We start from the raw sequence: 23,209 nt of genomic DNA, 5'->3' as shown, positions 1-23,209 counted from the left end.
CTTTGCAGCTGTAGCGGCAGATAGTTGACCCAGCTGTGCTAGCTAAGCTTTCATTGGTCAGCTATATTCAACGGGCAACTTCCCACAACTTGATACTCGCCAGGGGCAACTTCATCAAGTGAGGAAAGACGGGATGGGCAGGAGCGACTGGATACAGCACACAACTTCTTGCACGATACCTGCAGTTAGGAGGCTGACGACTGGAAGAACTGTTTCTTTTCTAATCAACGAATCGAAGCGGGACAAAAGCCACTCAGCTCTCCGTTCTCCCCCTACTCCCGTCCTCTCACACAAAGCATCCTACTGGCAATGCATATATGTCCGTGACTGAACCACCACAGCCGACTACGACGTCATCCTCCATAATGCCCGACGTGCTGCCGGCGCCGCTGTAACGGGCGCATATCTTCTCGGCTTTATTCTTGGGGCTTCTTCTCCAAGTCCGGGCCTCCATGCTGCCCGAGCCTGGACACCTTGTCACGCGATTCATTGCAACAGGACAATACATGGTGGTGTCAAGCAGAGTCTGGGCACGATAGTCCTGGCCGAGGAGTCCTCAGTAAGTACCTAGCGAGCTGAGGAGGTAAACAGACTAGTTCGGGTTTCACGAAGTCGAGGTCAGCTCTACAAGCTGCCTTTGCTGGCGTGAATGGTGTGGTGCGGACATGGCAGGTCTGTTTATCGACTGTGGTCTTCTCCCGTCTCTGATGTGTGTCGGTCCCGATAACGCTTCTTGACTTGCCATGCTCGCAGTTGCGGTTCCAGACAGGGGCCTCTTTATTCTACTTGCCCGCCGTTTCTGATACCCGGCCTGGCCATGATCTACCAACACCAACACGGTCTATTCGGTTCTGCTCCGTACCTGTCTCTACGCGAACCGTTGCCTTGGGTATGCGTTCTGCTGTATGGCCTGGTCCAAATTGCAGCTGAGACGGCACATGTCTGGATACCTCTCCCTCACTTGCCACCAAAGGTGCGTATAGATGATCCCCATTTATGTATACCTACTCTCTGACACCTAATCTCGACCCCGTCATTTCTTCGAATGCTGTCAACCTGGCACACGCCAGTAGGCATCATGTCAAGACGTCAGCCGCAAACGCTATGCATACCTGGAAGGCTTTGTCCGACTTGCACACCTTCTATCCACCGGTACCACATACATACGGTGGAAAGGAAGCCTCGGACGTACATGTCCTGCGGTTTTTTTTTTTGCCTGAATGTTCTTCTTGGAATTGACTGTCGCTGAGTATGCTAAACCGTCACGGGGAGAAGCCGCTTGACCGAGGCTTTCGCCGAGCTGGCCTTGCTGTGAGTCACCGTAACACAAACAAGACGTTGTCCTCGCACAATCTTCCGTCTCTCACTCAATACGTCCCTTGAGCGGCCAGCTTCTGCAGACCTTCGGCATGGAAACCTCTTGGTGTGAACATGCAGCAATCCGCAATATCGAGCCAATGGCTTGGAACCCTAGCCATAGTGCCCAACTCGTCACAAGTCAAACTCCGGACAAGGGAGAAGTCAATGGGAACCGCACAAACCTCTCACACTCTCGTTATTTGCTACATCATGGCCTTGACCGTTGGCGGCGTCGAAGCCATGTGTGTCGGCTGCATGCCTGCATGTGAAGCACGCGCTCCACTCGCGAAACCAAAATCCAGCCGGCAAGAGCATGGCGAGTTTGTTCTTACGATCCACGACTGCAATTTACGGGCATGTCAAGATGCTCTGAGAGTAGGCATTTTATCTGTGCTTCGATGATGCGGGCTATGGTTATAGCTCGGTCTCCTCTCATCTTCACATTTTCCAGTTCTGGGTTGACTCAGACTTTCCACTTGAAACATCATATCGTCTATCATGGGACAGGGGTGGAGTATAACCAGAAAGACATATCGTCAATCGTCCAATCCTCCAAAAAAGCTAGTATCCTTGGACAGACGATAACGATATCTGACCTTCTGGTTGCACATGTTTCGATTGGACCTTCTTGCGAAGTGATCTACGCCAACCATACCATACGCGGCTTTCCGACGTGTGACATCGTGCAGATGCAGTTGATGTGCTCCTCGCACGTGTAGAAAGCTAAAAAGTGGAAGTTCAGAATGTCCGCGAATGCGGTCCACCGTCAAACACGAGGCCGATTCTGTGGCGTCGGGGTTCACATCAAAGCGAATTACATGTCCACAATTCACGGCTCAACGGCTAAACTATTAGGATCGAGCACTCCGGTGCCCTGGAACGCAGTTTGAGCTGTATGTTGGTGGCAGTTGAGCATAGTTACCTCCCTAGGTGTAGGATGCTTATCATGACAATTACGACAAGGACAATATGTCTTTGTTCGCCATCATTACCACAGCCCAATATCAATTTGCGCCCCAACACAAGCGATGAAAGTTTATCCCGGCTTTTGTATCTTCATCAATGCCCCCAACCCTCGCGATGTTAAGCAGGTGAGTTGGGAAGCACCGGGGCTCGAAAGATGGAAGGATCCATTTACAAGGCCATCTTGATGAGAGAAGCACTTTGTGACCTCGGTTTATGTAGCTGGCTCGCGCATCAACACTCCCGTCGGCTTCAGTTACCACTGGTCCTATCGATCATTCAATCAGTGAGCATGGGTTGATGCACAACACTTGAGGTCCCGCCTGGTTGGAGGCAACAGAGCACACGTATCACAACAAGGCCCTGCGTTTTAGCAGTCCAGCAGCAACCCCTTCAGCTCCTTCTTTTGCCTTATTTCGATGACACAACTTCAGATGCCCTCAATATCAACAGAGCCCACATCTCGCCCGAGAAGTTGATGCGGATTGAAAAAGACAGCAAGTGGCAACTAATAGCATTTGACTGATGCTCGTCCTGGTCACAGATGATCCTGATGCTGTTGCCGCGGTGGCAATGCCATCTTGTCTTCATGATTGCCCTTTGTTCCGTGGCGGCTACATGTTTAGCCGCTGGATTACCACCCGCCATGCAGCAAGCTTTGATCCACCTTTTCCTCTACAGATTTTCGTCTTCGGATACGACCTGGCTGTGGAAGGGCGGTATTCACCATTGCAGATATTCGCGATTATGTGCCATCCAAACAGTTCGTGATACTTTTGTCTTGATCATGGGTTAACGCTGTCCAGATACCCACATACGTACCGTGTACATTTTATTTTACCCAAGGGGGTGGAAAACTTCAAGACTCAGCCGTGTAACAGTCACGCCCGAGATCAGAGCACTCTTCTGTCCGTCGGTCATCATTCTGTGGCAGGACGGCTTGCTTTGGCGTCTGTATGATGGTCGATGAGATTCGTCATTGAAAATTTTCGTCGTTCCTAGATGAATTTAACCACCGATCTTGCCATACATACACCTAAAATATACATATCTCATGCTTTCACCTGCAATACGGGGAGTAAACCCAGATAGGACACCTCGTTACTGGGAGCAGGAGACCAGCAGAGAGAATCACATCAATTGTCTGAGTAATTTCATACTTTGGGGCTCGTCCTCTCGATGTTCAAGCGCATCACATCACTTAGAAATTCACCCAGAATTATCACCCGGCTCATACCCTTTCAACATGTAGATTGCATTATTCCAACAGACCTAGCGTTGAGGGCTAACCTACAGTCAAGGGAAAGGGAATACCTCTAGTCTGATGCACTCTCGGCGCCGGTCCCGAACATCATGCAGTGCTGCTTATGTGTTGGCTGCTGAGTCTTAGCAGTTATCGACGAGGCCCATCGAGACTTTTGCTCATTTCTTGATCGGACAGGGATCATCACACCCACTATGCAAACCAAGGATGGTTTTGTTCGACAGATTTCTTGCCCTCCATAAGTGCGTAGAGGTAAGGACGGAATTTCAACCTATCGCCTCTCACACACCCCTTTTGCCCTTGTCTGCTTGGCCACGGCTCGCTTCTCGCTTCCGGCCCTCCATTTTCGTCACATTGCTTTTCCCCGGCATGCTTCCTCAACATCCAATCTCACGCCTGAAGAGAGGGAGAGGTGTGTAGACACTAAGCAACAACGTGGGGAGGGAGCGAGAGCACATGACAGACCTGAAAGCTCACCCAAGTGGGTGAAGAAGGCATGTCGTCTTGCAGTTACTGGTCTTTCCACTTGCATATGCTGGTGGTGATGGACTTGACATGACCTTTACAACTCCGGCCCCCTTCTCTTCGCCATTTTAAGGAGCCACTAGTCTTGCGAGTGGTCATTTTTTACATCCTGCCCGTTCTGGCAGTGGAACTTATCAACGTACCTAGTGACAAAGCCTCGGGTTGTTCCGTCCAAAGACATGGAAGAAAGTTGGTTGTGATGAGGAAGGGGTGGATGAGGTCAACGTCTTTAGTCTTAGGTTACCGTCTCGAAAACAAGATTGCGAGGTTGCTTTGACATGGCCGAAGTATCACCACCCTTACCCCGACAGTGTTGGGGCTGGCGCGCCATTTGTGAGATGATAGGACGTTATCTCACCCCCTCTTTGTTTTTGTTTTTTTTCGGTCCGTTAGACACCTGTGTACTATTAGTCACGAGCGAGTTGGAAGCTCCCAAAACGTCATCTGATTCGATAGAAGTAGGAAAGAGCGTCGTCTACCTCGTTGTTTCGTGACACGGTTGAGTCTTTGGGACAGAATAACTAGTTACACGCAGGATGAGCGAAGACAGAGAGACCGGCGGCCATGTGGATCTGATTGTATACATTCTGGGACGCATGCATGAGTGCCTTTGAGTTATGGACCTGATAGTTCGTCAGTTGTCAGACTTACCCTGGATAAAGCAAGTCTCGCTACAGCATAACCCGGTTTTGACATTTGACTGTGCACTAGAGGTAGGTTCCGGTCACCTGTCCTTGCTGAAGTCGACGGCTCATCGGAAAGTGTTTTTCGCGTCCGTCGTGTTGAATTTTCAATGACCGCTATTCCTGATTCCCTTTCCTCGATGGACACGGTGCCTCGTAAGAAGGCATCGGGCATTGGGCCAAGAGCAAGCTATACTGCCTACTACGGTAGTCAAAGAAGTACTCTCATCTCTTACCGCAATAGATACGTGAGGGAGGGTGACGGTATTTTTCTATGAGTTTACTACATACCCTACGTAGCGTAGCTTCCATCTACCAGGTACGTATGATACCAAAACCACTCGCAAACAAGCATACCTGAGCCAACTGGACATTGATAGATGCGAAACTTGTACGGCCAGGGGCATCCAAATCTTCATCATGAAGGTGAACACATCGGACGAAAGCATATCCGCCAGTCGCCGCGCTCCTTCCACTTACAATGTACTCATCCACTATCGAGCCACGTGAATTACCATTAGCAAAAGCCAGAAGTTGTTTATATACTAGGTTTTTCACCGTATCTCTTATCCCATCCAGATGATTCAATGATCAAGCGGTTCAATGAATCTTACCTACTTTCCATCGACAGGCCAGACTCACCGGTCCAGGCAACCCTGTGCGTTCGCTTTCCAGCGACGGCAATGGTTCCGACAAGAGTTTCCCATCCCTTCTCCATTGTACTCTTTCTCTCTTTCCATAGCACCTTGTCCTCTCCATTCTGTCATCGAACTTTCCACTATATAACCACAAACTAGGTACTGACGCTACCGCCCCGGACACCCCGACGGCGATAGAACGTTACGATGACGATTCGGCATACGGCGGCAGACTGATGAGGAGGTCTGGTGAGGGTTCTTGGGACGTCGCTTTACAAAAACCTCTTTCAATCTTTCTCATTTTTATTTTCTCAGTTTCTTTTTTGCTTGAAAAATTCCGTCTGCGTCATTCCCTTCTCACTTCCAATCTCTTTGTATCGTTTGGGCAGCGACCATTAGTACTTTACCTGTGATTGAAGTGATTACTTGAGAGTTACCGTTGCTTATCGTGAGATATTTGTTGTTATATTGGCCTATATCGCTGATCCGCGCTGAAAACAAGATTTGGAATGAGGATGAATATCGTTTTTTGTCGGCGAACAGCGATGCTGCGCTGCTTTGCGCACGCTTGGGATGGCGATCGCGAGCATTCATTAGTACGAGAGGCGACGACTGAGGGATCGCATTGCGGAAGCGACGAATGTTGCTTGATCCTTGGTGAAGGACCTTGGTAGGATTTGGCGATGCTGGAACAAGTATTGAAAATCTGACAAAAGTGATGCATTATCCTATCCAAATTGACGTGCTTTATATATCCCAACGTCTATCAGAACGCTCGTAGCTGAAACGCAGCCTCTTGCTGGTCAACTCTCGAGTGTCTCGAGTGAGCTTCTCTACCTGGTGCCGTTCCCGGTCCTGTTGTATTGTGTACATATGTCCTCGTTTGGCTGTGCGTGCTGACATCGCTTGGTATAGATGGTACCCATTCCCCGGAGTCCATCGAAGATGTTCAAAAAACACGCCTCTCTTCAATTCATGTCGCCCATTCCTTGCTAACACACACTCCCCTTCGCATATTCTCGTCAGACATCTATTGGTAGTCATAGAAGCCCTTGCCACTCTTCTTGCCCAACCAGCCAGCATCGACCATGTTGCGCAAGTGCACGCTCGGCCTATACTTGGAATCGCTCGTCTCCTCGTACAATACTTTCATAATAGCCAAACAGGTATCGAGACCGATAAAGTCAGCCAGCTGGAGGGGGCCCATAGGCACGTTGGTGCCGTTCTTCATAATAGCATCGATAGAGTCACGGTCGCCAACGCCAGTCTCCAGGCAGATAATGGCCTCATTGATGTAAGGCATCAAGATGCGGTTAGCCAAGAATCCCGGGCTGTCCTTGGAGATGGAAGGGATCTTGCCCAGCTTCTTGCAAAACTCGACGGCCGTGTCAAGCGTCTCCTGACTGGTCTGCAGACCGCTGATGATCTCGACTCCCTTCTGAACGGGCACGGGGTTCATGAAGTGCGTGGACACGACGCGCGAGCTGTTGGAGGTGTCGTTGGGGTCCTTGGTGGTTGAGGCGGCGATGCGCGTGATGGAGATGGAAGAGGTGTTGGTGGCTAAGATGGCGTGCTTAGGGCAGATCTCGGCCAGCTTGGAGAAGATGTCGAACTTGAGCTTGGGAATCTCAGGCACAGCTTCAATCACAAAATCGACGCTGTCCAGGTCCTCGAGGATGGTGGTGGGCTGGAGGAGCGCGCGGGCGGCGTCCGCCTCATCCTGAGTGATGCGTTGCTTGGCCACATCCTTGCTGAGGAGCTTGTCGGCGAATGCAAGGCCCTTGTCTAGAGACGTTTCAGAGGCATCCACAAGGGTGACGGGGACTCTGGCCTTGGTGGCGGCGACGAGGGCGATGCCCAGGCCCTAAAGGAGAAGGAGGACAAGTCAGCCGTTGCCGTTGTTGAAGACATGGGCATGAATGATATGGGCCGGACTCACCATCTGGCCGGCGCCAACGACACCGAGCCTCTTGACCTCGGCAGCGTTGCGGGCGCATGTCGAGCTGAAGGCGCGAGCGCCCATGGGCAGCTTCTGGACGAGGGTTCTAGCAAGCATTTTGCGAGATCGTCACGGCGAAAGTAAACAAAGCAGACACTGTGACTGAGAGAGACTGAAAGGAAAGGGACAGAAAAATCGGAAGACTACACCTAGGTAGGCAACCAGGGCACCTCTAGAGAATGCGAATGCGACGATGTGAAGTTGTCGGATTCGGTTAACCTCGGCCGTCCTCGTCTCCAACTCGACGTCACAAGCCCGACCCGGGCCACGGGGGGGACATAACATACTGCCGTACAGGAGCTACGGGCGGCTCTAGCCTTTTCTTAGGCGGGGAAAATGGGGTCGGTTTTAGCGCGTATGGAGTACTATGTACGCTACCTAGAGGTACAAGCATGTCGTTCAGGGGGGGCAATTGCGGGCATGATTCCCGCGCCAACTCAAGATCCTCGGCTGTCGTTGATTGCCCGTCCACAGGGGTAACTCCGCAGCTCTCCACGAGGTCGAAATCGGGGTGCACAGGTACTGCTGCAGAGGTATCTCTAGTAGGTAGCTAGGTACATTAGGTACCTACTTACCCAGGTATCTTAAAACAGTCCGACAAAACGCTTGGGGAGATAAGCAGGCCAAGACCAAGATACCACCAATTTCCATTAAAAAGTACGACACGGTCGGCGCGTCTCCCACCACCACAAACGCGTGTCCCGTCCCGACAAAGTGCGCCCGACCAATGCCACCATCCATGCGATAACAAAACGACCTCCAAGACAAGCTGAGAGTTGGGGAGAGTCTGTCTAGTACTCGTATGACTCCGTTCTGGTCTTGGACGCCGTGATTTCTGCGCAAAATGGAGGCCGCAGACATCAACGACGATGTCGTCCATCCGGAAGTGCGGGCGCACATCACCAACCTGGTTTCTGCGGTATGTCCACTTCTGGACTCGTTATATACACGGATGTACTGACTCTGGCGACCCGAATAGCTCGGTGGTTACAGCGCGGACGATGATGGAAGCTACAAGCTCGGTGACGAAGCGCTAGACGTCTTGCGCGACCTGAAGAAATGGATCCGATTCTACGATGAAAAGACCAATCGCATGGACGTCGCCAGATGTCTGGCTGAAGCGAACCTCGTCGGCGGCGATCTGCTCCAGATCCTGACATTATGGCCTCAAAGCGAAACCGACAGCAAGTACAAGGCCCGTATTGCTCTGGCGTGTTTCGAGGTCATGGTGCCCCTTACTTGGCCCATAGAGAAGGAGCGCGCCGAAATGACCATCAACCACCATCGTCACATGCCCGTTCTGCAGCTTGCCCAGCTTGGCTACAAGCGCGCCATCATAAACTTCGATGCGATACCCATCCTCAACACCGCCGTCAGGGTAGCCCTTCCCTCCATGGCCATGCCTATCGGCGAGCGGACACCCCGTGACCAGGCCATCATCAAGCTCATTCTCTTCTTTTTGAGGAACGTTGCCATGATCGCACCCCCGCAAGGTGTCAAATGCGAAGGCGACGAGACACAGGTATCCAGGTCGGCAACCATTGATGCCTTTTCGTATCAAGACATATTTCTCACTCTGCTGACCCTTGCCTCCAACATGGGCGAGGACTTCCGCACCGAAGATGTAGTTATCATGGAAATCATCTTTCATCTTGTAAAAAGAGTTGACCCCAGCTCGCTCTTCGTCAGTGAAAAGCAACTCAACAAAGCCAAGGGGCAAGAGCTGGCATCGGAGATGCGCAAGGAGGCTGCTATGCTAAAATCCTACAACAAAACCACCACCACTCGGCACAGTCGATTTGGGACCATGATCTGGGTGAAACGAGCAGATGGCAAGATGGTGACGGTATCTGGCCAAGAGGCTCTTTTGGACGCAAAAACGCGAGAGAGGAAGATGGATAACTCCAAAACATTCAGACCGCCAAGAAGAGCGAGGAAACCCGAGATGGAGCCCAAGGACCTTGGCCCTCCGGTGACGCTAGATGAAAGAGCTCGTCAGCAGCTGCGATCATTCGTCCAAGACTTCCTCGACTCCGGTTTCAACCCCTTGTTTCTGCACGTGAGGCAATCGATCGATCGGGAGGCATTGCATGCATTGAACCAGCATAAGAGCCAGTTCTTTTACCTTGTCGCCTGGTTCCTCGAAGCCGAGCGGATGCGGAGAAAGGCCAAGAGGGACGAGTCGAAGTCGACGTCCGCAGCCGGAGAGGAGGTGAACAGTTTTAACCTCGTTGCTGCTGTGCTCCAACAGGAAATGTTCGCTTCCATGAATCGTGCGCTTGACCGGTCCTATAGTGATAAGGATTGGCAACTGCTCACGTCCGTCATGCGCTGTTACACCCAGATCTTCCTCACAGTCCAGGAGATGTCAGAGTCTCCCAACGAGGAAGACCAGGAGATTGCCGAAAACACCCTGAGCCGTCTCTTTTACGAGGAGACAACCCACGACCTTATCGCGAATATTGCTCGAACATACAAGGATCAAGGCTTCGAATATCTTGATGCCGCGACCGAGCTTGTCCACACTTTCCTCCGCATTTTAGAAGGTTACTCTAAGCAAAATGTCGATTTGCAGGTGCGCTCACGGAAGCGAGCTCGCCGAAAGAAGAAGGCTGCCAAAGCTGCTGCTGCTGTTGCTGCAGCTAGAGCCGCCGGTGAGGAAGCAGAAGACGTTGGCGTTCCCGAGGACAATGATGCCGATGATTCTGGGGACGATGAGCAACATGCAGAGCGGGTCACTCAGGAGCGCAAGTTCGAGTTTGGGAAATTCGCCATTCGATTCGCTCCCCAGGGTGTTGTCGACACATTTGTCGCCTTCACCAAATTCTACCGGGATTTGAACGACGCACAGCTGAAGCGCGCTCATCGCTACTTCTACCGCGTTGCCTTCAAACTCGAGCTGAGCATCATGCTATTCCGACTAGACATCATCAATCTCTTTTACAACATGGTCCAAGGTCCCGAGCCCCTCGACAAAAGCTCGCCGATGTTCAAGGAATGGGAGGAGCTCTCCAAGCAGATCATTCGGAAATGTGTCAAAAAGCTTCAAGAGCGGCCTGCGTTGTTCACCGAGTTGCTCTTTTCCAAGATTGGCAGCACGACGCACTTCCTTGAGCACGGCTATGAGAAGCCTGTCACCACAACTACGCCACGACCTGGTGCCGAGCTGGAGTTCAAGCGAGCCACAGAGCGCGACGAGCAGATTGGCATTGCGGTCAGCGTACTCATCGACAAACAGCAAGTCGAGCATCTGCAGTGGCTCAAGGATCAGCTGACAAGTGCAATGAGTGAGCGGCAAGCATGGGAGAACGTAGACAAGGCCATGGCAGCCACTACCGAGGGGGCGGCTGATGGTGAAGCTGCCGACGAGAGATCCAACAAATCAGCACCACCACATATCACGATCCGCCCTGATACCGAGGCTCGCCGCACAGCCATGTTCAAGAACCCGCACCTCCGTCTTCTCATGCGTCTAGTCGGTATGGAGCGTCTCACGCCTACTCTCGACGAGACCCCCGACTCGACCTGGATTCTCCCAGGCAGCCACACCGCCGAGGCGATCCAAGATACCATCGACCTCATCAACAAGGCCGAGTTCTCCCCTCCCACCTTTGAGGACGGCGGCTCAGCCGAAGACCAGCTCCGGCGCAAGTCCGCCGCCGCTTCTCGCAGGACGCGTGCCGCATATGACGATGATGAGGAAGAAATTCGCGGATTCCTCGGTGACGATGACGACGAAGACTTTCTCTTTGCGCCCGGCGGTCCTACCGCTCGCAAGCCGGACGCTAGGCCGCAGAAGAAGCGTCAGCGCAAGCGCCGAAGAGAGGCTGGTAGTGGAGACGAGGAAGATGAGGGGGTGTCGGATGAAGTGTTGGCTGCGCGTGCGAAGAAGAGGAGGGAGAAGGAGCTGGAGAAGATTAGGAAGATCAAGAGTGAGATGTACGTGCACGCAAGCGACGATGAAACGGACGATGAGAGGGATCGGGAGTTCTTTGAGCGGGAGAGAAAGAGGCAGGAGACGAAGGATTCAAAGTTCGATAGCATGCTTGGGGCGTTGGGGTTGTCAGTGTTGTCGCAGGTGAATGGAGGGGAAAAGAGCGCGTGGGAGGCGGTGCTGGATGATGAGCCCGAGAGTGATGAGAGTGAGAATGAAGGGCGGAAGAATGCGAAGCGGAGGAAGAAGCAGGTCGCTTCTGGTTCCGAAGAAGAGCAAGAGGAGGAGGAGGAAGAGGAGGAAGAGGAGGACAGCGATGAAGAATTGCCAACGAAACAGGCCAAGAGTAAAACCTCGAAAAGGAAGGCGGCGGTACCGTCAAAACGACCGGCAAGGAGGCCTGGGACAGCCAAGAAAAGGGCTGTCGTGGAGCTCAGCGACAATGATGAAGATGAAGATGAGGAAGAGGATGCCATGGACGTAGATTCGGCAAACGAACGCACGACCAGAAATGAGGCACCCTTACCCTCTAGCCCTGGTGAGGGGCTAGGGAGGAGAATAGACAAGATGGCGATGGATGATGGAGACGAGGATGAGGATGATCAGCCGGTGGTCGCTGCTCGCCAACGGCCAAAAGCCAGGGGTGGATTCATCATTGACAGCAGCGATGAGGAGTAGATCAGGATGTGGTTGTGTCTGTGTATCGTTTGTTCTCCCAATGTACTACACCTATTGTTTGGTTGATAGGGGTATTTATGAGGAGCACAGCGTGTTTTGGGACTTGGGGGTCTGGTTTGGCTAAAGAGACCAGATGTATAAAGGACTGTACGAGATACCATGGGATTAAAAGCAGCCATCATCAATCATTTAGGTACATTAAACAGCAATATGTTTGACGATTCTGTCATTATGCGCGTGTTGTACACAGATCTTGCTGTGTGACACTGTACCGTATGTACTTGGCACAATGTTTGTTTATTTTACCCCTGAATTGCACGATCCCGCTCTCCAATTTACTTGGCGTCACTGTAGGTCTCTATCCAACCCTAACCCGTATTATGCTTCTTTGTCGGACCGCGTCATTGACAAGACTTGGGTAAACAACCGGCTTCAACGCGGTTTTCATCATTGACGAGTTTGGTGACCAACAGCTTGATGAGTATCCACAAGCTTACCTCTACACCGTGATGCCCTTCAACAAACAAACAAACAAACAGTGACTGACAGAATAGCTAATGTCCGAGACAAAGTCGTACTCAGTGAAACAGTTGAGGAAATTGCCCCACCCGACTTGCTCACCAATCCGGATATCGCACTAACTATTTACGGTCCACTGGAGCCGTGAACGGTATTGGCCGCCGGTATGTAACGCCATATCGGCTTGCATGTTGCGCGTCCGCATGTCTTCAGTTTTCATCTACACTCTCTTCTTGAATGACAAGAGAGGACGACCGACAACCTCCGTTACAAGAGAGAGTCGCACAACAGCACCTCCCGTCATCGATTGTCTCGGACTCGGGCCTTCCGGTGATACCAAGGTACATTGATATTCCCGAGCTTACACTGATGACCACATAGATACTAAATTTCACGCAGGAGATTGGTATTAGAGCTCAAGGTGTTGTGTCTCTGAGCTGTGCGCGGGATCCTCTCTCCCCCTCGCTTCCTTTTTTCCTTTTTACTTCGGATTTCTCTTCTATTCTCGGGCTTGACTCAAATTCATCGCTTGGAAGGGCAACATACACCATATTCCCGAGCATGACGGGCAAAATAACTGGCCCCGGCAGTGGGAATCGGGTCCTTGCCGCTCCCGGAAGCAGTCGTCACGTCCACGACGAGACAACACCACTACTGAGCGAATCCGCCCTCGAAGCCAACAAACCCACCGACGAGGCCGTCAGACACGGCGACGGTGTCGACATTTTTGATGATGGCGATACTACCGTCGTGGACGATGACTACAGCACCGGTGATGGCGAAATTTCTGTCGTGGCCGATGACGACAGCACCGGTGATGGCGAAATTACCGTCGTGGCCGATGAAATCTCTACCACTCGTCTGGTCGTAATCTTCGGCACAACCTGGGTGGGCGTCTTCCTCGGTGCCATTGACGCCAGCATCATCGCCACACTGTCGGCCCCCATCGCGAGCGAGTTTCAGTCCCTTAGCTTGTTGTCATGGATAGCTACTGCCTATCTCATTGCCAATGCAGCCTGCCAGCCCTTGTCCGGTCGTATGACTGACATCTTTGGACGGGGCCCTGGTTTGGTTTTTAGCAATGTTTTGTTCTCGATGGGCAACCTGATTTGCGGCGTGGCTAAGAATGAGCAGACGATGATTCTCGGTCGCGTCGTTGCGGGTATTGGTGGCGGAGGACTGATGAGCATCAGCACCTTTTTGGGATCGGATTTGGTTCCTTTGAGGAAGAGAGGTGTGGTCCAGGGGTTGGGTAATATTTTCTATGGGTACGTTGTCATTTCTTGCTGGCTCCCTAAAGATACTACTTACTGACACAATTCTGCAGAGCCGGTGCCATGCTAGGCGGTGTTTTTGGCGGCTTTCTTAACGACACCTCATCGTGGGGCTGGCGCCTTGCCTTCCTCGTCCAAGTCCCCGTCAGTCTCGTCTCGGCTGTGCTCGTCTACTTCCTCGTCAAGGTTCCTCCAAAAATCTCCAACAAGTCGCTCGTCTCGCGCATCGACTTTCTGGGCTCCTTTTATATCATCGCCTTCCTCATCCTCCTCCTTCTGGGTCTCAACGCCGGCGGCAACGTCGTGCCCTGGACGCACCCGCTTGTCCTGATCAGCATCCCTCTATCCCTCAACATGCTTGCCGGCTTCATCTACTGGGAGTCCCGCCCGCGCAACACCCAACCTGTCATCCCCGTCCGGCTGCTCACCCACCGCACCGTCTTGACCGCCTGCCTCACCAATTTCATGTGCACCATGGTTACCCTCATGCTCACCTTTTACATTCCCATGTACCTGATCGTCCTGGGTCACACCCCCACCCAAGCCGGGCTCCGTCTGCTCGCTTCCCCGCTGGCCATCTGCTTCACCAGCTTCGGTTCGGGCCTAGTCATGAAGTACACGGGCAAGTACAAGATGCTGGGCATCGCCCTCGTCTCAACTCTTGTTCTGGGAGTTGCCGCCCTCACCACTCTGGGCCAGAACTCTCCCGGCTGGATCGTCTTTGTTGCCCTGTTCATGATTGGAGGCGGCTACGGCGGCATGTTGACCGTCACCATGGTCGCCTGCATTGCGGCCGTGGATCACTCGCAACAGGCCGTGATCACCAGTGCTACGTACGCTTTCCGGTCTCTCGGTGCGACGGTAGGTATTACGGTTGCGTCGGCGGTGTACCAGAATATCCTAAAGACGGAACTGTGGGCTCGATTCGGTGATTGGCCGGGCGCGGCGGAGGAGATTGGCAGGATAAGAGACGATTTGGGCGAGCTGAACAGATTGCCTCTGGCGTGGAGAGAGGGCGTGATGGAGTCGTTCATGACGGCGTTTAGGGGCGTGTGGTTCACGGCGCTGGGGATGGCGGCAGTAGGGTTGGTAGCTGTTTCGTTAATGAGGCAGCATAAGCTGCATATGACGCTCACGAGACAGGAGGATTGAGGGAGTTTGGGAGTTCAGAGCTTTTCAGATCTAGGGAGTTGTCTTAGTGACGGGTATGGATGTGCTATGCTAGAACAGTTGATCGAGCTTGGGTGCGTGGGAACCTCGCTTGATAAGGAAAAAGTTGTTTGGCGTTGCTGATGCAGTTGGGTTTTCTTTTCCTGCCTATTTTTTTTTTTTTTTTTTTTTTTTTTTTTTTTTTTTTTTTTTTTGGCAACTCTACCTAACATCCACGAAGCTCATGACCGCGGTGCGTTTATGGTACAGGAATCGAAGGTGTTCTTGGCAACCAGTTTGGCCTTTCTTTCTTTCCGATTTGCAACTGCCTGCCTCCCGCTGTGTTACACTCTTCCGAAAATCCCCTGCGGCGTCATTATCTTGGTTGCAATTACAACCAGCCCACCGACAAGACACATGACGCCGCTGAAGATGGACAGCTCGAGATATCCTCCATACACATCAATAAGCTTGCCGTTGATCGGAGGTCCAATCAGCACAGCAATTGCTCCTAATGCCATTCCCATACCGATATATGATCCAAGATCTCTCGGGTCTCTCGGGCAGACTGTCAAAGCGGCAGATGCCCCCGAAATGATCATCCCAGAAGAAAACCCATAGAAGATCGAGTACACGATCAACCCAGCCGTCGAGACCGCCTTGTTGAAGCAGAGAATGCTGATCCCGCTCGCCACTCCACCCACCGCCAGCATATTCAGCTTTCCTACCCGATCAGCCAGAACGCCGGGGATGATGCGTCCAAAAGTCGACGCCGCATTGACAATGGCCAGCAAGTAACTAGCCAGCGTAGCATCGACCCCTCTGTAGACGGCATACGTCGGGATGAAAAACAGCGGCGTCAACATGCCCAGAAACAGAAAGAAAATGGCAAACACCAACATGACAAAGTCTTTTTGCTTCAACGCCTTGACCACAATGAAATCCGTCGTCCGTGGCGGCAGTCGCGGCTTGATCGCCAGACTCGCGAAAACCAGAAGGGGCAACATCATGAAGCCGATGATCCTGACCGACCAACCGAACCCCAGATGCCCACCACCGGCAGAACCACCATTCAGCATCCTGCCCAACGCAATCGGAACCACCACGCCCCCCACCGAACTCCCACTAACCGCCAGACCCAACGCCGCCGCCCTCTTCTTATCAAACCACTGCGCCACTGCCGCCATAGCAGGAAACATCAACAACCCCATAGCAACCCCGCCCAGAACCCCTTGCGCGAGCATCAGCTGCCAGTACTGCTTACACAAGCTAGTCATCATGATGGCAAACACAAAGATCAGGGCACCGGGGCGCACGGTGGCGACGGCGCCATACCGGTCGAAGAGGGGACCGGCGAAGAAGCCGGTGAAAAAGGTGAGGAAGGTTTGCAGGGAGCCAATCCAGGCTATCTTGGAGGAGGACAAGGCGGAGTGGGCGGAAGACGAGTGGAGGGGGGAAAAGGGGGAGGTGAGGTAGTATTGCTCGAAAACGCCAAAGGCGTTGGTGTAGCCGAGGGTGCAGAAGAAGGTGAAGGCGGCGGCGGCGGCGACGAGCCAGGCGCGGGGACCGCCGTCAGGCGCGGGGGAGATGGTGGTGGTGTCTTCGGGGTGAAGAACGTCTGGGTCGGACTCGGTGGCAATGGGGTTGGGGTCTTTGTCGGAGTTGTCGCCGGTATCGAGATCGGTTGAAGGTGGTGAGGAGGGGTATTTGTCTTTCAAGGCGATAGACTGCCGATGAGCTTTGGTGTGAGGAGATGGGTTCGACATGGTGAAGTTGATCTGGAAGGGTACTTGATAAGGTCTTGAGTGGGTATCAAAGGTAGAGTACACAACTTCTCATGAATCCTTCTGTTTTTGTTTTGACAATCGTATGACTTGGGGTTTCACACAATACATATATATATATATTACACTTCGATCTCGATATCCATCCACGGCAACTTGTATAGCAACCCTAATGGCTACTACGCAAAAGGTAGTTCGAAAGGATACCATACCATCACCAACATGCCCGACTCCGTTCCGTTGGTCTGAAGGACGGCGAACATTTCAGATATTCGGAGTTTGCCTCGAACTCGGAGCAGCGAGCCAATCAGACCCCGGTCATTTGGTGTAAGCCCGGAGTGTGGCGGGCGACAGGTACGAAGTGTGAAAATTTAGAGACTGCGACTTCGGACAGCTCGCTGGCAGTACTATACCCGTTCTTCAATACACTTTTACAATTCTTGTCTTCTCCCGAGATTCTTTTTTTTTCCTCCCCAGATTAACTCCCGAGAATTGGTGTCTCGCCCGAAAACCCCCAGCAGATCGAGCTACACCGAGATCGCTCCTTCGGCTTGGCGCTTTTCGGAGTGGGCCTGGACTACACGGAAACGACTTGCACGGCTTTCGGAGGACACCCCTTGCTGACTATGGCGGAGCCCGAACGTCGGACCCCGAGGCTACGGCCACAAGTGTAAGTGCTCCGCGGTATCCCCACTCATCGTTGAACGAACATGCGACACGCGACGAGACTAACTGATCCAGGTCGTGTGCTCTTTGCCGGAGGCGTAAAATCCGGTGCAATCGGGAGACACCCTGCAGCAACTGTATTCGCTCCAAGAACATCCACGGCTGTGTGTATCAGGTCCGCCAGCCTCCTCAACCCTTACCGCCGCATAGACCACGTCCGCTTGCTTGTGATACCCCCAAAGACCAAGCCCCGAGCCTTGTTCGAACGGGTCCAGTTGTCCGGTCGGCCCCAGTTCCGGATCCTCTCATCACAGCACTGCCGTTTTCTACCCCGTCAACAAGCGAAACTTTTACTGTTGTCTCGGGCCACTCCTCAAAAGCTTCATCCTGCGTTAGCTACCCTAGCTCAGCTCACTCGCCTGTCGCAACAAATCAGTTCACGACCTCAGTCTCTAGCTCGGATCCCGATGTCCTGAGAAGGAGAATTCGGGAGCTTGAGGAACAGTTGTCTAAAGAAGCACTTTCACGGTCCTCAAACCTAGAATCTTCTTCCAATCCAACAGCTACACACGAGTCCTCTCTCGCAGGAACCTTCGTTACTCAAACGGCCAGCACCTCCCGAACTGTCAATGTTTTCCACAAAAGCCGTCTGTTCGGCCAAAGTCATTGGTTCAATGGAGTCATCTTGGTGCGTACAAACCTCAATAGACATCCTTTTGTCCCTCCTAGCACTGTAAGCCCTTGTTGACCATATGCAACAACACAGCTGTTGGACACTTTCAAAATGTTCGAGCCCCTGGTCCGCAACGGCACCGCAAATAAGTCCGTGGCCGGCGTGGAAAAGTGCAAAGCCTTGGCTAGAGCCATCAAGGGTCAAAGGACTCCGCCATGGCCGACCATACCAACTCGTAACCTGCCCCCAAGGGAAATTGCCGACCAACTTGTCGACTGTTATCTCAGGACTTTTGAGTCCTTGTACAGGGTCCTGCACATCCCCACCTTCAAAAGAGACTATGAGGCGCTCTGGCAATCAGTGTCGGCGCAACCACATCCGAATCAACAGCTGCAGCATGTCGACATGGCCTTCCTGGTCCAAGTCAAGCTTGTGCTTGCCATTGGCGCTACCGTTTACGACCAAGAGTTTTCTCTCCGCCCCTCTGCCATCCGCTGGGTGTATGAGGCGCTCACATTCACCTCGGAACCAGAGTTCAAGTCCCGATTGAACATCAAGTCCCTACAAACCGATATCTTGCTATTGCTAGCACGTGAAACGGCCGGTCTGGGTGGAAATTTGACCTGGATCTCGGCGGGTTCCTTACTGAGGACGGCGGTGTACATGGGATTGCACAGAGACCCGGCGCACCTCCTTAGAGGGACAATCTTCGCCGCCGAAATGCACCGGCGGCTGTGGAATACCGTGCTCGAGCTAACAGTCTCATGTAGTATGAATGCCGGAGCACCGCCGCAGATATCGCTCGATGACTATGACACAGAGCCGCCGGGTAACTTCCACGATGAGCAGCTTGTGGAAACTCGTGCAGACGATGGAAGCGACCATTCACCCGCAGTTGCGCAACAGGAAACTGAGTTTACGCAAACGTCCGTTGCAATCGCCATGCGGAAGATTCTTCCCATCAGGCTTGCGATCGCCAGATTTCTGAACGACCTCGGATCGACTTGTCGCCAGGGTGATATGGCATCTGCATATCATGAATCATTGAGACTCGATGCGGATCTGAGAGCAGCGTATCGAACTCTCACTCGAACCTTTCAAGTGCTTTCTCGCAACTTGAACGAGGTTTGCTGGCCGGGGTCATCGTCATCCGCTCTGCTCTTCCCGTCTAAGTTCATCGATCTCGTCATCAACCGTGAACTCTCCGCCCTTCACATTCCCTTCTACAGCGCCGCCCTCCACGAAGCTGCCTACGCCTTCTCGCGAAAGGTCGTCGTGGAGTCCTGTTTCAAGATCTGGCGTGCCATCAACCCTTGGCCAACCTCCCCTTCCTCGTCAGATGCCACTAAGCAGGATACCAACCCCGAAGGAGCTGCCAACCAAGACATTTGCCGCCTGGCTTCCCACGGTGCCGGCTTCTGCCGGAACGCAGGGATTCAGGTAAGCATGCTCCTCCTCGGCGAGCTGCGCGCCCAGCTCAGAGAAGAAGCCGAAACAAGTCTTGCTCCAGTAAATCGATCACTGCTGCGACCGGACCTGCTCGCTATGGTGACCGAGGCCAAGGACTGGACCATGCGCAGCATCAAGGTGGGCGAGACCAACGTGAAGGGACACCTGTTTGCTAGTATGGTGTCGGCGCAGATTGAAGGCATGATGAAAGGCCTGGAAGGAGACGAAGCAATTGCGCAGGTACTGGTCAAGGCGGCTGATGAGGTTGTGGATAAGTGTGTGCCGCTTCTGGAGGAGATGTTGGAGAGAGAGACAAGGATAAGGATGGCGAGCGGTGGAGAAACCGATTCTGGGCAAAAGCACGGATTTGGATGGGGACAGGGAGAGGCAGAAGAGGGGATGGAATCACAACGACAACAACAACAACAACAACAACAACAACAACAACAACAACAACAACAACAACAACAACAACAACAACAACAACAACAACAACAACAACATAAACAACGGCAAATTGAAACAGACGGGGTATCAACCACATATGAAACAGAAACGCCGGTGTGGATAATGGATGACTGGGATATGTCGGTGAGTGTTCCATCCTTCACGGTCGTCTTGGTCGCTTTGCTGATAATTTGACGCCTGCACTGCAGCTGCTGGATGTTCAACACATTGGCGACTTTGGGAATATGCCCGAATTAATGAGTTGGGCGCTTGCCGGAGCCACATCTTGTGGTACAGGCGGCCCATTCGGATGGTAAAGCAAGTGCTTGTGATGAGATACGATGTTGAGACGAAGTTGTTGTTTGTTTGTGATCTTGGCTGATGGGACGGGAGACGGCCGCCAGACGTATGTATATTACTTATTGTACCCTAACCCTCAAAACTCCCACTTCTTTTCAGCAATCTTGCATCGAATCGGTTGTGTTCCTTCCAAAAATGGACACAGCCACTCTACCGCCCTGCCTGTTCCTGAGCAGGTTCCTTCCCTGCCCATTCAAATCAGATCACTGCGCCTTCAATGGAAAGGAAATGAGAGTACTTACGAAGAACGCCGCACGACGTGAACAAAACCGTTTGGAAATAGTCAGGTAAAAGCATTTCCTTGGTTGACGCGGTGGATGCCAAGACTTGACGATGAAGTGTACGTACCCGCTTTCCCAAAATGTTTGGATGACAGATGAATCTGGGCATCCAGAATGGGAACAACGACCGAGGCTCCATCGACAAAAGCTGTTCCTGTTCTTGCCATAAATTAGGCCGAGGCTCTTTTTCTAATCTGAGACCTCCGGAATCTCTTTTCACCGATATCCCTGGAAATTCACTGGGTTTATGCTCAACATCCTCCTGTCCTGTCCTGAGCATCTCAACATCAATATTTCCTAAATTCTTACCCCTGGACCACAGTCAGTCGGCGTTGTCTGTACGATATCAAAACCACTGCCGCCAACACCCAGAAACTACGCTGTTGACGGCATTATTAGATATTTGACGAGAAAACAATCCTTTTGATACAACGTCCCTTTGTCGCTTTGTTGCGACTGACCCGCTAGCCACTCTGCAGCAAAGATGGTCTTCTCTTTCCTGTCGAGCATTGTCCCGGCCTTTCCAGAGTATACGGGACCCTACAAAGTGGGCACTGTAGATGTCGAAATCCCAATATCGAAGATTGGCTCGGTGAGCGCAATGCCAAACGAAGCTGATCACATCCACACCATTCAGTTCAGGATATACTATCCCGCTACTCCTGACACAAACAAGGAGAGCATAACCTGGCTCCCGCCTCCTCAGCGTCTCGCTGTTTGGGCTTATAGCCAGTTTCTTGGCCTGAGTTCCCGAGTTGCATCCGTTCTATCGTCAGTATCCCATTACTCGTGTCACTAATAATCAGATTTAGCTGACTTCGTATCCAGATTCTTGCCAAGGCATCTTCATTACATCAAAATCCCGGTTCACGCAAATGCTACGCTGTTGTCTCCTCAGTCAGCCGGTAATCCGCAATCTCGATGGCCCACGATTCTCTTCTCTCACGGACTCGGCGGTAGTCGGAATGCTTATAGCCATATTGCCGGATCCCTAGCGTCTCATGGCATGGTGGTGTTCTGCCCCGAACATCGGGATGCCAGCGCAGCCATATCCATAATCCGCGATCCCAGTGACCCCAAGTCGTCGCATATCGTACGCTGTCTTCGCATCGAGCACAGCCATACCCCGGAGGTTTGGGCCAAGCGCGAGACACAAATCCGGATTCGCGCATGGGAAATAGGACTTCTCATGGAGGCGATCCACCATATTGACCTTGGCAACAACGACCTCATCAAGGCCAACCTCAGCACCCCGAGTCCCACCCCGTTGTCGGCTCTGTATCAGTTTACTGGACAACTTGATGTGCATGAGCCTGGCAAGATGGTCTTTGGGGGACACTCTTTCGGCTCTGCTACCATAGTTCAGGTGCTCAAGAGCACATACTATGCAGATCATCCGGACATCACCAAGTGGGATAATCCTCTGTTCAGGCCAGTGGAAAACTCCGCCATCCGTCGTCAGATCACCGAAAACACACCAACGTTCCTTCTCGACATGTGGTGTTTCCCTATCCTCTCGGCCGCCTCTGCCCCTCTCTTCAACTTGCCGCTTCCCGCTTATTCCCCTACCGCTGCCTCTCCTGTCGGTGGCAACGGCATCCTGGCCATTGAGTCGGAGGCGTTTTACAAGTGGAAGGAGAACATGCACAGCACAGCACGAATTGTGTCGCCGGATCCTTCGGCCAAGGTCGTTTCGCAGGCGGCGTTCGAGAGATTAAGTGGAAAGGAATCCACGAAGGGATCAGTGACAAAGCTGAGCGAGCCTGGCGTTTTCTATGTCCAAAACAGTGCCCATCTCAATCAGAGCGACTTTGGTGTGCTGTTTCCGTGGGCAGTGAAGAAAATCTTCAAAGGAGAGCAGCCGGAGCGCATTCTCCGGTTAAACACCCGCGCGATCCTGCAGTTCCTGAGAGAGAATGGGGTCAGCGCTGCGAGAACCTGGTATGGTGACCTAGTGGAAGGCGGAACAGAGGAAAACATTGACCTCAAGAAGGAGAAGAAGGGCGTCGATGGAGGTATACACGAAGATAAGGCCATACTTGAGAAGAAGCCTGCCAAAGAGAAGGAGGGAGACACCAAAAATGAAGAGAACGGGGAGAACGAATCCCTTTGGTCGATCGAGGCATGGAGGTGGATTGACATCATCGGCATGGGCGCAGAATCTGGTCCTAGTGAGGCTGGATTACAGTCCGGTGAGGCCACGGCCCAGGAGGCAGAAGAGGCCGAACGTGATGAGGAGGAAATGGAAGGACAGATGGAGCCAGGAATGAGCCATGATGATGTTGCGGAGCCTGCGTCGGCAGCAACCTTCCCTAGTGAGGGCATCACCAGGGATACTCGCGCGGCTGTGGACGACCGCATAACGGCTTAGGACTGCCTTGTGATGTGAAATTGGCTGGCCCAGCTGGAATAGAAAGGAAAAGGATAGACGTCGGCCCTTTTGGCACATACCAAAGGCTACTATACAATCCGTATCTGATTCGGTATGAGAACCTGTCTGGGCATTTCGAAGAATGTTGAACTCATGAAAACCATTCTCCTTAATAATGGTTCTGGTGCAGTGT

The 23,209-nt window shown here is 52.5% G+C and overlaps 7 protein-coding genes across 7 annotated transcripts; 4 read left to right on the top strand and 3 right to left on the bottom strand.

Annotated features, from left to right (window-relative positions):
- Positions 1-4,500: 4,500 nt before the first annotated feature.
- On the bottom strand, positions 4,501-5,512 carry NCU10951 (hypothetical protein; the record flags this gene model as incomplete). Its single annotated transcript, XM_001728481.2, has 4 exons — positions 4,501-4,508; positions 4,641-4,734; positions 5,152-5,288; positions 5,437-5,512. 4 exons carry the CDS (start codon positions 5,510-5,512, stop codon positions 4,501-4,503), a joined length of 315 nt encoding a protein of 104 aa, XP_001728533.2.
- A 382-nt stretch (positions 5,513-5,894) lies between these two features.
- NCU09553 (3-hydroxybutyryl CoA dehydrogenase) lies at positions 5,895-7,724 on the bottom strand. The gene is made up of 2 exons (XM_953679.3): positions 7,372-7,724; positions 5,895-7,296 (listed from the first exon to the last, which is right to left on the bottom strand). The coding sequence occupies exons 1-2, from the start codon at positions 7,486-7,488 to the stop codon at positions 6,463-6,465; spliced, it is 951 nt and encodes a 316-aa protein (XP_958772.1). The 5' UTR covers positions 7,489-7,724; the 3' UTR covers positions 5,895-6,462.
- Positions 7,725-8,106: 382 nt separating this feature from the next.
- Positions 8,107-12,262, top strand: NCU09552 (topoisomerase 1-associated factor 1). The gene is made up of 2 exons (XM_953678.2): positions 8,107-8,350; positions 8,411-12,262. The coding sequence occupies exons 1-2, from the start codon at positions 8,276-8,278 to the stop codon at positions 12,041-12,043; spliced, it is 3,708 nt and encodes a 1,235-aa protein (XP_958771.1). The 5' UTR covers positions 8,107-8,275; the 3' UTR covers positions 12,044-12,262.
- Positions 12,263-12,735: 473 nt separating this feature from the next.
- NCU09551 (MFS multidrug transporter) lies at positions 12,736-15,182 on the top strand. Its single transcript, XM_953677.2, has 3 exons — positions 12,736-12,903; positions 12,962-13,830; positions 13,890-15,182. Exons 1-3 carry the CDS (start codon positions 12,751-12,753, stop codon positions 14,986-14,988), a joined length of 2,121 nt encoding a protein of 706 aa, XP_958770.2. The 5' UTR covers positions 12,736-12,750; the 3' UTR covers positions 14,989-15,182.
- A 147-nt stretch (positions 15,183-15,329) lies between these two features.
- NCU09550 (hypothetical protein) lies at positions 15,330-16,751 on the bottom strand (the record flags this gene model as incomplete). The annotated part of the gene is made up of 1 exon (XM_953676.1): positions 15,330-16,751. The coding sequence occupies one exon, from the start codon at positions 16,749-16,751 to the stop codon at positions 15,330-15,332; it is 1,422 nt and encodes a 473-aa protein (XP_958769.1).
- Positions 16,752-17,203: 452 nt separating this feature from the next.
- NCU09549 (C6 zinc finger domain-containing protein) lies at positions 17,204-20,597 on the top strand. Its single transcript, XM_953675.3, has 4 exons — positions 17,204-17,439; positions 17,511-18,123; positions 18,202-20,148; positions 20,214-20,597. Exons 1-4 carry the CDS (start codon positions 17,396-17,398, stop codon positions 20,319-20,321), a joined length of 2,712 nt encoding a protein of 903 aa, XP_958768.3. The 5' UTR covers positions 17,204-17,395; the 3' UTR covers positions 20,322-20,597.
- Positions 20,598-20,804: 207 nt separating this feature from the next.
- On the top strand, positions 20,805-23,169 carry NCU09548 (platelet-activating factor acetylhydrolase). The gene is made up of 2 exons (XM_953674.3): positions 20,805-21,416; positions 21,474-23,169. Exons 1-2 carry the CDS (start codon positions 21,130-21,132, stop codon positions 23,014-23,016), a joined length of 1,830 nt encoding a protein of 609 aa, XP_958767.1. The 5' UTR covers positions 20,805-21,129; the 3' UTR covers positions 23,017-23,169.
- Positions 23,170-23,209: the final 40 nt, after the last annotated feature.

The sequence above is a fragment of the Neurospora crassa genome, linkage group V (assembly GCF_000182925.2).
Source record: "Neurospora crassa OR74A linkage group V, whole genome shotgun sequence".
In the NCBI taxonomy this organism is placed as follows: Eukaryota; Fungi; Ascomycota; class Sordariomycetes; order Sordariales; family Sordariaceae; genus Neurospora; species Neurospora crassa.
This window is presented reverse-complemented; position numbering and strand designations above follow the sequence as displayed.

Bases quoted from the DNA above. Each gene is read 5' to 3' on its own strand.
- NCU09553 (XM_953679.3), bottom strand. From the start codon at position 7,488: ATGCTTGCTAGAACCCTCGTCCAGAAGCTGCCCATGGGCGCTCGCGCC. The intron at 7,297-7,371 runs GTGAGTCCGGCC...CTTCTCCTTTAG, and splicing joins TCGTTGGCGCCGGCCAGATG to GGCCTGGGCATCGCCCTCGT.
- NCU09551 (XM_953677.2), top strand. From the start codon at position 12,751: ATGTTGCGCGTCCGCATGTCTTCAGTTTTCATCTACACTCTCTTCTTG. The intron at 12,904-12,961 runs GTACATTGATAT...AATTTCACGCAG, and splicing joins GGCCTTCCGGTGATACCAAG to GAGATTGGTATTAGAGCTCA. The intron at 13,831-13,889 runs GTACGTTGTCAT...ACAATTCTGCAG, and splicing joins TTGGGTAATATTTTCTATGG to AGCCGGTGCCATGCTAGGCG.
- NCU09548 (XM_953674.3), top strand. From the start codon at position 21,130: ATGGTCTTCTCTTTCCTGTCGAGCATTGTCCCGGCCTTTCCAGAGTAT. The intron at 21,417-21,473 runs GTCAGTATCCCA...CTTCGTATCCAG, and splicing joins CGAGTTGCATCCGTTCTATC to ATTCTTGCCAAGGCATCTTC.
- NCU09549 (XM_953675.3), top strand. From the start codon at position 17,396: ATGGCGGAGCCCGAACGTCGGACCCCGAGGCTACGGCCACAAGT. The intron at 17,440-17,510 runs GTAAGTGCTCCG...TAACTGATCCAG, and splicing joins CCGAGGCTACGGCCACAAGT to GTCGTGTGCTCTTTGCCGGA. The intron at 18,124-18,201 runs GTGCGTACAAAC...GCAACAACACAG, and splicing joins GGTTCAATGGAGTCATCTTG to CTGTTGGACACTTTCAAAAT.
- NCU09552 (XM_953678.2), top strand. From the start codon at position 8,276: ATGGAGGCCGCAGACATCAACGACGATGTCGTCCATCCGGAAGTGCGG. The intron at 8,351-8,410 runs GTATGTCCACTT...CGACCCGAATAG, and splicing joins TCACCAACCTGGTTTCTGCG to CTCGGTGGTTACAGCGCGGA.